The sequence below is a fragment of the Fundulus heteroclitus genome, chromosome 9 (genome assembly GCF_011125445.2).
Source record: "Fundulus heteroclitus isolate FHET01 chromosome 9, MU-UCD_Fhet_4.1, whole genome shotgun sequence".
Lineage (NCBI taxonomy): Eukaryota > Metazoa > Chordata > Actinopteri > Cyprinodontiformes > Fundulidae > Fundulus > Fundulus heteroclitus.
In genome coordinates this window covers 20459562-20475308 of record NC_046369.1, presented here as the reverse complement: position 1 = coordinate 20475308, position 15747 = coordinate 20459562, and the positions used below count along the sequence as shown (strand labels likewise).

At 44.0% G+C, this 15747-nt stretch overlaps 1 protein-coding gene across 1 annotated transcript in view; it reads left to right on the top strand.

The window, feature by feature from the left end:
• The window catches only part of xpr1a (xenotropic and polytropic retrovirus receptor 1a), an 82882-nt gene extending 67310 nt beyond the window's left edge, over positions 1 to 15572 (top strand). The window contains exons 11-15 of the mRNA XM_036141211.1: positions 19 to 219; positions 8371 to 8537; positions 10434 to 10573; positions 11454 to 11678; positions 14377 to 15572. Coding sequence (XP_035997104.1) covers positions 19 to 219; positions 8371 to 8537; positions 10434 to 10573; positions 11454 to 11678; positions 14377 to 14434 — 791 coding nt within the window. The 3' untranslated portion in view covers positions 14435 to 15572. The remainder of the gene's footprint in view (positions 1 to 18; positions 220 to 8370; positions 8538 to 10433; positions 10574 to 11453; positions 11679 to 14376) is intronic.
• The last annotated feature ends 175 nt before the right edge of the window (positions 15573 to 15747 follow it).

The following is a 15747-nucleotide window of genomic DNA, read 5'->3' as shown; positions in this document are numbered from 1 at the left end:
TGTTGTGTTTTATTCCAGGTTCCAACGACCACATCTGCCACAGCTACTGGTACGGCCTGCGCGCCATCATCCAGTGTCTGCCCGCCTGGCTCCGCTTCATCCAATGCCTGAGGCGTTACCGCGACACCAAGAGGGCCTTCCCGCACCTGGTCAACGCCGGCAAATACTCCACCACCTTCTTTGTGGTCACCTTCGCGGCCCTCTACGCCACGCACAACGGTAAGACCCGGGGACAGGCGGCACATCGGTACAGCGGGATGACCGCTTCATGACTCATCTCTTCTGGTACTCGATATGATTTGTGCTGAGCAGAGACGATAGCATCATTTCCCAGACGCAGCGCCCGTAAAAGTCCCGTTTTGAATCATTGCAGACACACCGAAGAGAGATGTGAGACTTTCTGCCGCTTTAAATCAACGGCGCTGATGTGCTGCTGTGTTAGAAGAGCATGTCAACACACAAGCCTCTGAGTCTTTTGTGTGTGCGTGCTTGGGAGAGCAGAGGTGACCTTGAGTGCAATTGCTGGAAGCCGGCGTCGGTTTCCTTCTCTGTGCCCAGAGCTGTATAACGCAACGGAGAGGTTTGTCAAGCCGAGCTGCAGATAAACAAGATTCTGCTGTGATTCACAGTGTGGTTTCACTCTCAGGGCAGGAGGTTAGAGAGAGAAGAAATGTTCATTGGACAACAAATAGGAAGAAGAATCAAAGGGGCAGACTGCCACTGGAAATGTTGTGGGGGAAAAAAACACATAAAACATGAAGAAAATGATGGATTAACAGTCCAGTCACTCTCTGTGTGACAGCTTTGCAATTAGCCTGGCATTATTCTGATTGCAAAGACATGTCACACAGCAGCTCCCTTTCAAACTCTCCGATTTGTCCACATTGCTTCATTCAAAGTAGTTACCCCCCCCCCCCCTCCCTTTGACATGTATTTAATCTCTGGCATTTTCCCTCCAAACAGATTTACTTTTTCGGCAAAATGCCAGCGGTGAAACCTAATCTTCAGCCTTTCAAAGAGCTAAATGTTATTTCTCGCTCTGACTTTAGTCTTTTTCCTGTATGAATATGAATCGATACATTTTGCCTCTGATGCCGACCGCCGGTTCTTTTAGATGAACCCAAGCAGAGAGGCCGAGGCTGTAGAAATCTCTCCTTTTCCTTTTTTCTTTTCAAACCCACTTCTCGGTAGGAAAGACGTCCATTAGACCACATCCTCCTTCCTCCTCTGGTCTGAAGCCTGTGCGCCCTTCCATTAATGGCCTCTCTTCATGTGTTATTCTCTGTGAAGCTGTCTTTCATCCTGCATGTAATGGAGACTGAGGCCGACAGTTGGTTAAGTGGAACAGGAGGTTGGAGAGACGCTCTCCCGTGGATGATGATGATGATGGTGGTTGAGGAAATCGGCTGTTGTTGGGAAATTTGAAGGATCACGGTCAGTTGTAGCTCTTCTTTTTTTTTATGGAAAAAAAAAATAATTCAGCATCCAATCTTAGACTTCCTTCAAAAGAAACCTGCAGCCTCTCTTCCTCCACACTGGCGCCACGGCTGCCTGCGTTTCTCCGCAGCCCTGGCAGAGCCGCAGCCGGCCAGTGTCATGTTCACACCACCGGATCCAGCTGCAGACGGTGCCTCGGATGCCAGTCATTATCTGGCGACCGTCCCGGTGTCTCGTGTCACCTTCGCTGCTATCCTGATCACAGCCAGAAGGTTTAAGTGTTTCCTCGCTGTCAGACCGCCGCGCTGGTTCCTGCGAGTCGGTTCCCGCATTTAGATCCGGGAAAGCAAAAGGACAGAATACATCATGATGCTAATAAATCATGGAGCTCTCTCCGCCGCAAGGGGCTAAATTTAATAAACTGAGCGGAGTCGCATTTAGCGATCCGGAGCCGCAGCATTGGAGAGGTGTGTTTATTCTGCATAAACGGCTACGGAGGTATTTGTCTGTGTTGTGTCAGTCTTAAAGGGTTTTCCAAAAGAGTAGAGAGTCCGTCTTGCCAGTAGTAACTGGTTGAACTCGATCACATCCTCTGGTTTCGGCAGGCGTCCAGGACCCTTGCTGAACACTGTTACAGGCCTCACGCTGAAGCGGAAGCATTGTTTGGGATCAATACAGGATCAGATTTACGGCTGGCTGATTTATGGCCGCGACATTACAAGCCTAATGCTGATTTGAATTTCAGGGAGTTATTTAGAAATGACCGTTTAAGGCACGTTGTTAACTAGACGGGAGTGTTTCATATCTGGCAGGATGTGTGCAAGATGCACAGAGAAGTGCCTTACATGAATGAGGTGTAATTACCCCAATGCAGCACTCACAACAACCAAAGGTACCCCTGGCAAAGAGGCTTAAGGAGCCTCCGATTAATAATCTTTTTAATGCTGTAGCAGAAACATGTCCAGAGACATTCTCACTGAATGATAACCTCCTGGATAATATCAGGATCTCACTGTATTTACACAACAATTACTGTTTTCATTTAAAACAGAAAAGGAGCAGCTGTTTCTACAGTTGCCTAAATAGCATTGATTATTATAGTTATATTGTTAATACCGTAGCGGCATCTTGCCCGGTATTTTGTTCGGCTGCGCCGCCGTCCTGGAGAGGGATGTCGGCCGGTCTACTGCTGCTGCTGCTGGTGACCTCACGTCTGGAGAGGTCAACTCTGTCTTGCTCACAGACACAACTATTGCCTGAGCTTTTACTGTGATGAAATGCATGCGCTGGCTTTTATCTTCTAGACTTGAACGCTGGCTCTGAGTTTATCTACTTGGCTGTGTCTCTCTCCTAGACGAAGCTTCTTCAGAAGCTGCTATTGCAACCAGCCTTTTACTCTTCCATCACATTGAAAGTACTCCTTCAGTGAAGTACCCCAGTGCTGCGGGGCTTTTTGGGTGTCTCTGCTCTGTCTTCTCAAAGCCCCGGACGGTTGCGGCAGATGCTGGGTCAGAGTGAGCCTGGTTCTGCTGGACGTTTCTTCCTGTTAAAAGGGAGTTTTTCCTTCCCACTGTCGCTGCGTGCGTGCACTGTATGAGGTATTGCTGCAAAGTCAATGGCACAATGCAAGCGGCTGTCCACTGTCGCTACGTAATCATCCAGGAGTGAATGCAGGAGATCAGTGAGCCGATGCAATCTTGTGGGTTTCCTTAGGTAGAAAACTTTTTAACCAATCGGATTTGACTGGTTAGACTCTGTAAAGAGCCTTGGGATGAAAGCTGTTGTGTATTGCCGCTCTACAAATAGACTGATTTGATTTGATTTCATAAGTTGTATTCAGTTTGATTTTAAAACATGGATTTAAGCAAAGATTCAAAAATAAAACAGCTGTTAAATAGACCCCTTGCATCTGACGTCACAGTCACGTGATCGGGGGTGCGCGCCTCCATCTTGGTGGGCAGGCTAGCCTGACAGCCCGTCTACTACATGACAAAACGGGTGATTTAGAGCGTACTTTTAGTTAGTTTATTTTTGGAATCTAAACAATGCCTACGACTTGTTGTGCTCCCGGTTGCACACAGAGGCATTCCAAATCGTTGGATGTACGTTTCTGTCGTTTACCGAAGAATGAGGAAATAAGAAAGAATTGGATATTTTCAATGAAAAGAGCGCAGGCAGACCCTCCCAATGGACTGGAGGAGCCATCATTCTACGAGAGAATTTGCAGTCTACACTTCATCTCCGGTAAATACAACTTAATTCTGCTCTAGTCATTGTTGTACTTAAATAGCGGCGGAGGGGAGGTAGCTATCGCTACACGGGCCGGAGAAGCGCCCCGTGTAGCGATAGCTACCTCCCCTCCGCCGCTGTCTGAAGCAGCAACAGCGGCTTCTCCGGCCCGTGTAGCTGTCTGCTGCTACACGGGCCGGAGAGCCGCCTCCGCCGCCGCCACCGATGTCTCCGCCGCCGGAGAGCCGCCGCTGTCTGAAGCAGCAGACAGCGGCGGCTCTCCGGCGGCGGCGGAGGCGGCGGCGGAGGCGGCGGCGGAGGTGGCTCTCCGGCGGCGGCGGAGGCGGCTCTCCGGCCCGTGTAGCGATCGCTACACGGGCCGGAGAGCCGCCGCTGTCTGAAGCAGCAGACAGCGGCGGCTCTCCGGCGGCGGAGACAGCGGCGGCGGCTCTCCGGCGGGCCGGACAGCCGCCGCTGTCTGGAGCAGCACCCGCTTCCTGCTGCTCCAGACAGCGGCGGCTCTCCGGTCAGTGTAACGATCGCCACCTCCCCTCCGCCCGTTCACGGACGCTAGTACTTCTGTGTTTACGCTGCAATGTCGCCGACACCCCCACCCATTTTAACAAGACAAAAACACCTAAATAATCCGTAGTGAGTGATGTTTTTTTAACCTACCGGGCGGGTCTTCCTCTCTGCTTTGTGCTGTTACACAAACATGTCTGAACATCCATCCATCCATTTTCTGACCCGCTTAATCCCTCATGGCGTCGCGGGCGTTGCTGGAGCCTTTTTCCTGATATAAAATAATTGTAGCCGTCCAGTGGTTTCATGGCTTTCGTGCTCTCTTGTCCGTACTGGCCTGTGTGTTTATAAAGCAGCTGTGTCGCGGTACGAAACCCTTGGCCAGCATTTCACAGACTCGCTCCGTCCCTTCAGGCTTTTGCTGTGTGGATCTGGCAATCTGATACCATCAACCATCAATTTACTCTTAAAACGATCTTGTGATACGTTATCTAAAGAAGAAAAATACATGGAGAACTAGTCATTTCGTCAAATGGCGTGCCAACCAATATGGCCGCCACGCAAGGGGTTCTGGGTAACGGAGTCACGTGGTTGCAAGGGGTCTATTCAGTAATGAAAAATTTTCTTGCCCTCCCCCAATTAGAAATTTTCCTCCGAGTACGAATGAAGAAGCGTCTAGCAGACGCCTAATTGAGAAGGCGAACCAGTCCACTGCACGTCTCCCAAGGCTTTGCTGCTCCTGCTTCAACACGCTGCTGCTTCATTGCTCGACCCTCCTCCCGTGTTTCTCCTAGGCTTTGCTGCACAATGCATCCAACAGGAGAGGCGCTGGCTTACAAAAGCCGTGTAAGGAGTGTTAGAAAAGATGCAATGCTTCTGTGTGCGGCGTCGCTCTCTACAATTACAATGTTCTAGGGCTTTTTCTAAACATCTTTAAATAAAGGCAGAAGCGAGTGTTAATGAACTGCTTCGTTTTTAATTAGCGATTCCTGCCTTTGCAGCAGTTCGTACGAGACGCCAGTGAGGCCAACATTTTTTTGGCCCGGTGCACAATACCAAGATGGAGAACACGGCATGAAATCTTAGGTCATGTTGGGAAGTTGTTTGTCTTCCCTCAAATAAAAAGAAATGTAATTTGAAATTAGGAATATCAACGTCTGAGACACAAGCCGCCTGCTGCAACCATGTAGATCACGGCTGTTTGTCGTCCCGCTCTTTCTATTGTAACACAGTTTTAATAAGCAGGTATTACATGCACATTTTTTAACACTTGGCATAGCTTGAAGCAGTGACCGCCTATAACTAGTCAAGAGAAGCAATTAAGTTTTTAATCAACCAGAAGGATGAGGGAGGTCAAAAACATTTCCAAAGGTTGCTGTTGGATACCTGTAGCACAGACTGGCACCCTAGGATCTCACTGTCTTTATTTTAAAGCTTTTTTTTAACGTCTTCAACCCGTCTCTGTGAGAGATTCATGGCGGTGGAGGTGGAGCTGAAATGTTTGAAGCCTGATGCAATCAACTGGTTCCCTTATGTAGGAAAGTTTTGACCAATCTGTATAATCTGACCAAATCTGTATAATCTGATTGATTTTGACCTTGTAAAGTGCCTTGAGAGGACATGTTTCATGAATTGGCGCTATATAAATAAAATTGAATTGAACTGAATTGATGAAGGGAGAGCAAAGCTTGATTCCCAGGACCCTGCTGGAGTAGAAAGGAGTCCAGAACTGACAGCTTTTATAACTTAATTTCATCCGCTGCCTTATTCATTATCAGGGAAGAAGTTGCTGCGCTAACACGTTTACGGATGACGATAAAAGACGGAGTTTAGTTCATCTCTGCTTCCCTGACCTCTTAATTCGCCCCAGCTGAGGCCAGACTGCATGTCTGGTATTCAGATTCAGGCTGAAGGCTGAGCTGTCTCACCATGTTGGCAAATAAAAGGCGTGGTAAGATGACGAAATTAAAATACCTAATTGAAAAAAAATCCCACTCAGTTCCCATACATAATAACAATAAATGTGGTAAAATCAGATGAATTAGGTTACTGTTCCTGGATCTCTTCTGCAGCAGCAAGATTCCTTCTTTCTAGCCATAACTTCACCTCTGACCGCTTAGAAAGAGAAAACGAGGTCGTAGAGGCTTGGAGGATTTACCAGAAGGGTCTTTAAGCCAGGAGCTGAGATGTGAATGAAATTTCCATTATCCATTAGGTCCCAGGACGCCCCTCCATGCCTGATAGGCCTGTTTCACAGCAGAGAGGGGAGACTCCAAATAACAGGATTAGAACAGGTGTATTAACTTTGTCTGCATGCTGATTCTCAGTAGAGGCTCTACAAGCGGCACTGTGGCCGTTCTCATCAGACCATTTTATGTCCCGGTTGCTGTAAAATGGTATTACCTTGCTGAAGAAATGTGTTCCCATGGGAACAGATGAGAAATCATTTTAATAGTAAGGGGCTGACTGCTCTTGCTTTAGACTTATTTCAGTGAAACACGAGGATTTCAGAGGGACTAGACTGTGCGTGACAGCAGCCAGTGACCACCGTTTGCCCTACCTGGGCATCCAATCAATGTCCATCTCACCGTTTTAACCTCCTAACGGTTGAAACCAGCCTGGTGACAAACGGCATCCACAAACACAGAGGGGTTAAATAGCTCTAACCTGTTACACACTGAGGAAATCACCAGCAGATATTCTCCACTGAGGGGTCCATTGTGGAGGACTAGGTTTAATCTGCATCTGGGAGACGTGTGTGGCCGTAGGGACCGCTTCCAGCGCATTGCTCAGCAGACAGCAGACAGCACAATGGAGGCAGCGGTCAACAGAGCAGCGCCGCAGTAATTCTCTGTTAGAAACGTCCCCGTCCCCCCCGATCTAATCCCCGGCGTCTTGTTGGCCGGTAGCGGGAAGAAACAGTGACGATGACAAATTGGAGCGAGCCTGGACTCCGACTGGAAGCTGGTGTCTGTGGCTGTGTGAGTCAAAGTGGAAGGCCACAGGGTGCTGATTTATACACCAGCACCTACTGAGGGACAAGCAGATCACATCCACAGCGCTCCCACATGCCGGTGCTGCCGAGTGCAGCTGACTACGAACACATTAGACACTGCAGACTTCTGGAAACTGGTTTAATGGCTTTTAAATAAACAGAAGGCACCAGAATAATCTAATCTTTACCATTTCATCTCAAATATTCTGCAGTGGGAGCTAAGATGTAACGTGAGCAACAGAGAATGCTGGGTAACGGCTTAATAAATTAGTAAGGACCAAAATCACAGACGGATGGAGATAAATGGCGTTTATTCCTCTAAATCTTTTCCCAGCACTCAGAAACATCTACACTCTTTATACAGGTTAGTTTATATCGGTACTTGTTGATACAATTACCTGATTAAAAGCCGGTCGGTGATATTTCTATGAACGGTTCGGTTAAAAACATTTGGATTAAAAACCCCGTCAAATCTGTGATAATTTAGTCATTTTGAGCTTAATATCATCGGATATTTACTATTAGAGCTTGAGATATTCCTGACAAAACAGAATAGATTATTTCTCCTAAACTGCATGAATACAAACACAAAAAATAACTCTTGTATGAAAGTTTATAGTCTGTTGTATTTTATTTGGAAGATCTTTAGTGATTTTCAGATTATTTTTTCTTTAAATTGTTTATTAGATGAACCATTAAACTTATTTTCTATTGAATTCCAGGATCGCCTTTGTCTCCTAATTCTGTTTTGTATTAAAAAAAAAACATTTCATCATAGAAAAATGTAATATTGACATTCGCTTAGAAGACTAAAGCATTTTAATTTCAGGTAAAATGCTACAAATTAATTATATAGCTTGTTGAAGTTGTGTTGAGCCATGGCAATAACCTTTTCTGAACTCAAAATGTATTTAAGTGTTTTTAGAGTCTATGCTCCATAGGTTTTGCTTTTTACGTGTACATTTGTTGACAGCCATCCAGCTGTGAAAAAGTGGAAAAAGAATCATCTTAATATGGACAAAGGCAAAAGCAGCAGGTGCTTCAGGTCATCCATCATAACCATCTTTGCTGTTGAACTCATGGCCAAAGGGCGCCCCCTTGTGGACATGAGATTGAAGATGTTTTTTAGATCGCGGAATAGCTTCTTAAATGGTTTGACACCCGTTGGTTTTGTCTGTCTGTTTCAGAACAAGGCCACACGGACGCGGACATGTTTTTGTACCTCCTGATCGTGTTCTCCACCATCAGCTCCCTCTACACTCTGATCTGGGATCTGCGTATGGACTGGGGTCTGTTCGATCGCGGCGCCGGAGAAAACACCTTCCTGAGAGAAGAAATCGTGTACCCGCACAAGGTAGAGTCAGAGTGAGGGTAAAGCCGCATTAGACACAGAAACACACACTGACCCTGAACTTCTGAACCTGAATAACAAACATCTGCGGACCCTCTCTACCTTCATAAATATTACAATACCTCAGGTTTCTCCCTGGCACAGTCTGAAACAGCAATAAAATCCAGACTTCTTTTGGCACAAGCTTTCCTCAGGGATCATCGCTCCTTTTAAAGAGACAGTCCATTAGTGCAGGGGCGGAGCTAGAGCTGGGGCCGCGGTGGGCACTGGACCACCCTGAAATATAATGTCCCCCCCCCCCCAGGTGCAGCTCAAAAGGCAGCGGGGCAAATGATGCCTGGAAGAAGGAGAAGAAAGGAGGAAAGATTAATGACAAGACTAAGATTTGGACATACAGGACTTAAATCAAAAAGGATAATACATGTAATTGTGATCACTGAGGTCAGGATGAAGCAATAGAACCTGTTATACGTGCATATGACAAGTTGCTTTAGGTTTTGTTATATTTTTCAATAAACTGGTAATTATATATACAAATCTCATCTTTTTTGTGCCTAATGGGTTAGGTACCCAAATATATTGAACCTTTAGAAACTCCAATTTTAAAAGATTTTTTGATAAACAAGTTCATTGTCATTGTCTGTGGATCCTCTAAGGTAGCCTTGGTTCCCTTAATAAAAGTTTAGGGCTGCATCTGAAAACACCTAATTGATAAGGACTCTTCAGCCAAAGCTGAAGTGCGTCAGCGCTCGCCATGATAAGTGCTGTCCGAATAGTGTAATCAGTAAGGAAGGAGGTAGGAAAAGGATCCTGTATGCCTCCTATCAGGCATGATAGGTTCCATTAGTGCAGAAACCTCGTGAGGTCCCTCACTGGTGCTAAGGAGCTGTAAGGAATCCCACAATCCTTTGCGTGACATGAAGTATAAGCACAGCCCACCTCACAGAAAGTAACAAAAATGTCTGGAGAGAAGTGAGCGCTCACTTGTAAGTAGCACCATTTACTCCGTCACATTTCACATGACTTGTTGGTCATCCGTGTGGATCAGAGGTCTTTGTCCATCTCCACCTTTGTTGTCTACAGCAATGAGATCTGATTGATAAGTGGATCGGCAAAGTTTTAAATCAAAGGAAGCCATTAAATCGCCAGCTGTGATGTGATGAAATATAATGTATGTGTACGTATGTTAACTTTGAAAGTTCAACTATGATTGTTTGTTTATGTCTTGCATACAATGTATATATACAATTCATAAAATGAAAACATTTAGGGTTACTAAATAAAACTAAATCATCACCAGTATGTCGACTGTTTAAGAAGACAATAACAGGATATTGGACCGGATACTGTTAAAGGTATAAGTTTACCTTCATATGTTTCGGTTTGTATAATGAGAGCTTTAGCGGTTCGCTACATTTGTCTAACTTGTGTGTTTTGTAGTTATTTTTCGGAAGGCTAATGATCATCGTTAAAGGCTGTCCAAAGCTCCTCTCCTCCCCACGATAGAGTTCTTACTGTCGTCCTCATGAAAGGTCAATGAACGGGAGCTAGGAGCTATAAATAGACATTTTCAGATGCAGCCTCGCTCCACCACTGCATTAGCATGAATACGCTACCTGTAGTCAATCATCTGTAAATGGGAACGCCACCCCTAAACATTTAACAGCTGAGCACCTAGTTTACAAGGAACAGCAGAGAGCTTCTACATAAACTGCAGCTGTACCCAAAGCCAACAACCACAGAAAACAGTGCAAAAACAGCATTTACTAAACAGCAGTGATATCCAAATCTTTGTTGGGTTAATACCATCACCTATGCAAGGTGCATACTAACGCTCTGCTCATCAGTAAGGGTCTTCTAGCCCTACCCATGCTGATATCCCTGCTCCTTCCCGTCCAGGCCTACTACTACTGTGCCATCGTGGAGGATGTGATCCTGCGCTTTGCCTGGACCATCCAGATCTCTCTGGTCACGATGACCCGGGCTCACTCTGTGGGCGACGTGGTGGCCACCGTCCTGGCTCCGCTTGAAGTCTTCAGGTGAGTCTAAATAACATTTTCTCCTCACTTTCTGTAAACTTTAGTGAGGCTCTAAACCAGGGGTGTCAAATATACGGCCCGCAGGCCGGATCTGGCCCGCCGAACAATTTGGTCCGGTCCTGTGGCTAAATGCATTATCATTATAAAAAAAAAAAAAAATAAATATATATATATATATATATATATATATATATATATATAATTTTTTTTTTTTTTTTTTTTTTTTTTCCTAGTGTCCTGTCTGGCAATGTGGCAATAAGATACCACAAAGAGCTCATCAGATTTGACTTTCACAAGTGGACAAGATAAAAGGAAGAGAATGATAAAACAATTATTGAAAAAAACATGTATTTCATTTAATTGAAAATATGCAGTTCCTATATTGTCCACGAGGGGCGCTGTGTTTTAATTAGCAGATTAAGCTTCAGGTGTGGAAAAATTCAAATTATTTCTTAATTTTTATCTGTTTGATGTATTTTGTCATGCAGGACAGTGTTTTTAAGTTCCAAAAATTGTGAATAAATGTTTTTCAACATTGTATAATCACTGTGATCAGTTCTTATGCATAATGCACAAGTAAATGTTTAACTGAGTAAAAGCATTGTTGAAATTGCACATACTTTTCTTAAAAACGCTGAGGTTATTCATAATATATTGTGTGAAAGTGAAATTAACTTAATATAAAAATCAACAACAAGTCCACATTTATTAGTTCTATTTAATCTTGCAATGAGTTAAGTCGTGTGGCCCTCTTGAGATCAGATTAAGCTGTATGCGGCCCCTAAACCAAAATGAGTTTGACACCCCTGCTCTAAACAGACAGGATCACTAAGCTAAGACAGCCTCTCCCATGTTCTCCCCCTCTTTACCTGCCTGGTAGGCGTTTTGTCTGGAACTTCTTCCGTCTGGAGAACGAGCATCTGAATAACTGCGGTGAGTTTCGAGCGGTGCGCGATATCTCTGTGGCGCCGCTCAACGCTGACGACCAGACGCTGCTGGAGCAGATGATGGACCAGGAGGACGGCGTCAGGAACCGCTCCGGAAAGAAGACCTGGAAGAGGTCCTACAGCCTGTCTCTACGACGCCCCCTGCTGTCCTCCTCACAGTAAGGAATCACAGCCGGCCTTGCCGTCATGCATGTGCAATTATTTCCATTTAATTCAGGACTAAAGACAGAAATTAGAGTAGATTTATATTATATTTATAGAAAAAAGGCATCTCAAATTTGTAAAGACTACCCCACTTCTTCACTGTGTAGAATAAGGTGATCAGGTTCAGATTGACATGATAACCTCACACAGCTCCATCCTTAGTGGGTTGAAGATGATTGAGATATGGCTGAGGAAGAACATTTACACAAAATAGTAAGAAAATAATCTGAGAAAGTCCCTGAGCTCTTTGATCATGGACCTGCAGCTGTAATTGCAGTAAAAACAAAAAGTATCGACTCATGGGGGCTGAATACTTTTGCACAATGCCCTTTTCAGTTTTTTTTATTCGTAAAAGAAAAGAAAGGAAATCGTATGTAATTTATTTCTACAATTGTGTACCGCTTTGTGTTGGTCTTTCACATAAGATTCTAATAAAATAGATTTATGTGGTTGCAATGTGACAAAATGTGGAAAAGTTGAAGCCACTATAAATGTCTAATCTAAATGGGCCAGGGTTGATTGATTTTGGGCTAAGCCGTCGTCGATTTCTGTATATTCACCAGTATTTAGAACTCAGACCGTTGGATTCAAATCAAATCCTGCAGCAGCAGATTGTTTAACCGCTAGATTAGGGCCTGACTCTTAGTGGTAGATTGTTTTCACATCTAAAGGTACAGGTTTAACCTTTGTGTCGCGGCTGATCTGCTGCTAATAAACACCTCTGGCCCAGGAACAGAGGTGTCAAGACGAAGCCCTGTGGCTCTGCACCACCGTCACTCTATAAATGAACCCAACCCTGTTTGCTCTGTGTGAGAACTCACAACGCAGATTCTGTGTGAATCACCGACAACGAAAGCTGCCGAGTTGAAGAAGATATTTATTTTAGTTTGTAGACTGAAAGGAGGTTTTAGTTTATTATTAGTTATTGGTACGAACTCTTCAGACTTTGCTTCCTGTTCGTTATTCAGAGACTTCCTTCATCGTAGTTTATATCCGTTTTAAACTTATTACTATTTCCTCTGACATCGTCTAGGTATTTTCATTGCGTTTTTTTCTTTATATGTTTTAAAGTCTGCAGACGGTAACTTGGAGGTTTTAATTAGGCAAACCAGCTTTTCTGGCACCAAACGGAAATATGACTTCCTCCCAGGTCAGGTTTCTGTTATCTGATTATTTTGGTATCTGGTTGGCGGGCAACAGCGACTCAGTGTGTAGCTGTTTAGCAATCATGAAGTTCCGGTTTCCCCCTATCACATGTCAGTGTGCCCCTGGGCAAGGCACTTAACTCCAAGTAAAAGTAAAAGGCAGCCTCGTGCAGGTACAGGGTGTTGCCATCTTTACAATCATTGTTGGAAGTTCCCACCATAGGTTTTGGACATCATAATAAATGGAGACTGAGAGAAAGGTAAGGAAACCTAAACCTTTAGGTCAGTGAGTGTCGGCTGGTGGCCTTTTGAGGCTGGAGTTTCAGCAGGAATGATGACGAAGCCGCAGCATGTGGAAGTAGTAATATATTTATTTGTTGGTAACAGCATTCACTCTGACAACCAACCTACAACCAACCTCATTTACAGACACAATCACTGCCTTAAATACCCTCTGCTGATTAAGGGTTAAACCATTCTGCACTAGACAATTTACTACTAACTTTACCTATAAAATACAATATTTACATTATATAAATACACATACACATTCCCACCTATTTTTATAAATATTTTATCTTTTAAACCCACACCTAAAAACCCCTTAAAACATACGTGCAAAAGTTCCCCCCCTGCTTTTCCCATGGTCTCTCCCGGAACCTATAAATGGTGTCTGGACCCCTGGGGAAGCATTTGTCCAAACACCCTGGAGAGGACACAGAAAACAGGTAAGTCACCACATGCTAACACTCTGACTCATCTCACTTCTCACAGATCCTATACCATTTGCTTAAGTTTCCAGACAGTAGACCTTAGCTCCAAATAACAATTCTTCTTTTCACAGAGCCCACACCATTTCCCAATGAGGAGCAGCTGTGCAGAGCCTGAACAAAAGGCTACATGCTAATTATTAAAATATCCAATAAATATTCAATAAATAGTTAAAACTTCTTGTGTGCAAATGGTTTTTCTGTGCAAAGTCATGCTTAAAGTGCTGTGCTAAACAAAGTGCTAATTAAGGTGCAAGTTTACAGTGCAAAAGTATTCTTAAAGTGCAATGCCAGTTACTTTTCCTAAAAACAGTCCCAGTAATGAAGACCTCTTCATTACAGTGGGTTTATAATTACTTCATTAACTTTCTGTTGGGACCGGCTTCCTGCGATTTCAGCGTCAACTTTATTTATTTTAAATTTTTAAATCAGGAGATCCCACATGTTAAAACAAACATTTCGGGAGCGACTATCGGTGTAACCTTCCGGCACCGACTGGAAAAATGGTGCCGCATCTGCGTGTTGGTGTATGATTCAGTGCGATTAGGTGAAAGTGGCTGTAGTGTAAAGCACTCTGAGTGGTCGTCATGACTAGTAGAGCGCTGTATAAATTCAGTCCATTTACTGAACCTTTTTGAATTAAGTGCTGAAGAAGAAACATGTAAATACTTAAAGCAAAAAGCTGAACAGAAAATGCCAAATAATGACCAAATCCCACATTTTCTGTTTTTCTTTAGATCCAAGAAGGACACAAAGGTGCTGATTGAAGACACGGACGACGAGGCCTTCAGCTGAGTCCACTCCCATCGTCATCCACACACCACACTATACTATACTTATAAGGACCTTCTTTCTTTTGTTCCCTTCGTTATAGTGCAACATGTTGGCTTAAGCATTAGTGGGGGGGAAAAAAAGGAGGTCCTCGCATTAAACAGAAGTTACCTCATCTTTAAAGTCCCTTAAAGTGTAGAGTTGGTCTTTATAAGTATAGAAAACAGCAAGTATAATCCAGAGACACGCAAACACAAAGAGAAACCCGCTGAAGCACAAGCAACGTGTCATCTGGGTCCCGCTGAGGAGAGAGCTGATGCTACATTCACACACACGGACCGATGTCAAAGAAACCTTCTTCACCTTACCTACAGCAGCAGGCCGCACTGCCTGGGATTACCCTCTGCTTTTATTAAAATGGACTTCTTTAGTATCTGTATTTTTTATTATTTTTTTTACTTTGAGATGTTTGGGGTTTGGTTAAGTTTCTCTTCAGGACAGGCTGCAGACGACTGTTCACACGCCTTTCTAACACCGCTAGGATCTACAGGGAGAAGACGAAGCCAATAAAAAAAGACTAAAACCAGAAATCTAAGGAATGACTGAACATTCGTGGCAGCATATCTAACCAATCAACTGGTTTCAGCTTGTTGATTCTTTTTATACTTCCTTTTTGTTGAGTTTTGTTTGCTCTTTAGTTTGTAGTAAAACGTCAGCGAGCGATCACAACCCTCGGAGCACTTGCAGGGAAAGTGCGTTTACAACATTAACATGAAGAAAAAAAAAAAGGCGTTTCGATTCAGACGCCTTTGTTTGAAACTTCTTTGTTATATATTTTAAAGTGTATTACTACTATAGATGTGTTGTTTATACTAATAGGACTAGTTTGAACACCCTCACGTTGACTGTTGATGTATTTTATAACATGAAAGGTGCCACGAGAAACACAGAGCCCTGAGGTACTCCCCCAAACTTCAATTAGTGGATTTTAAATCTCCGATGTTATCTCAAAGTGCTCTTTTACGCCAACCACAGCTAAGGTGCATGCATTTCAATTAACACTGATTACCAAAGGTTTTTGTCATATGAATGTGATTCAAATGGGGATTACGTTTTATTTTTCTTCTTCCCCCCATCAAGTCTGCCTGAACGAGTCAAAAAGTTAGCATTTATAGCATAGTTTCACGAGATCTGCTTCTGCAGGCGCGTTAGAGATATGAGCTGACTTCTGGTCCCGTTTGAACGGCTCGCCGTGAAATACAAACGGCTCTTTGAACAGGTGCGTCTCAGTAAATATGAGTTCAGTACTTCAGTTCACAAAGGGGAACTGACATTCG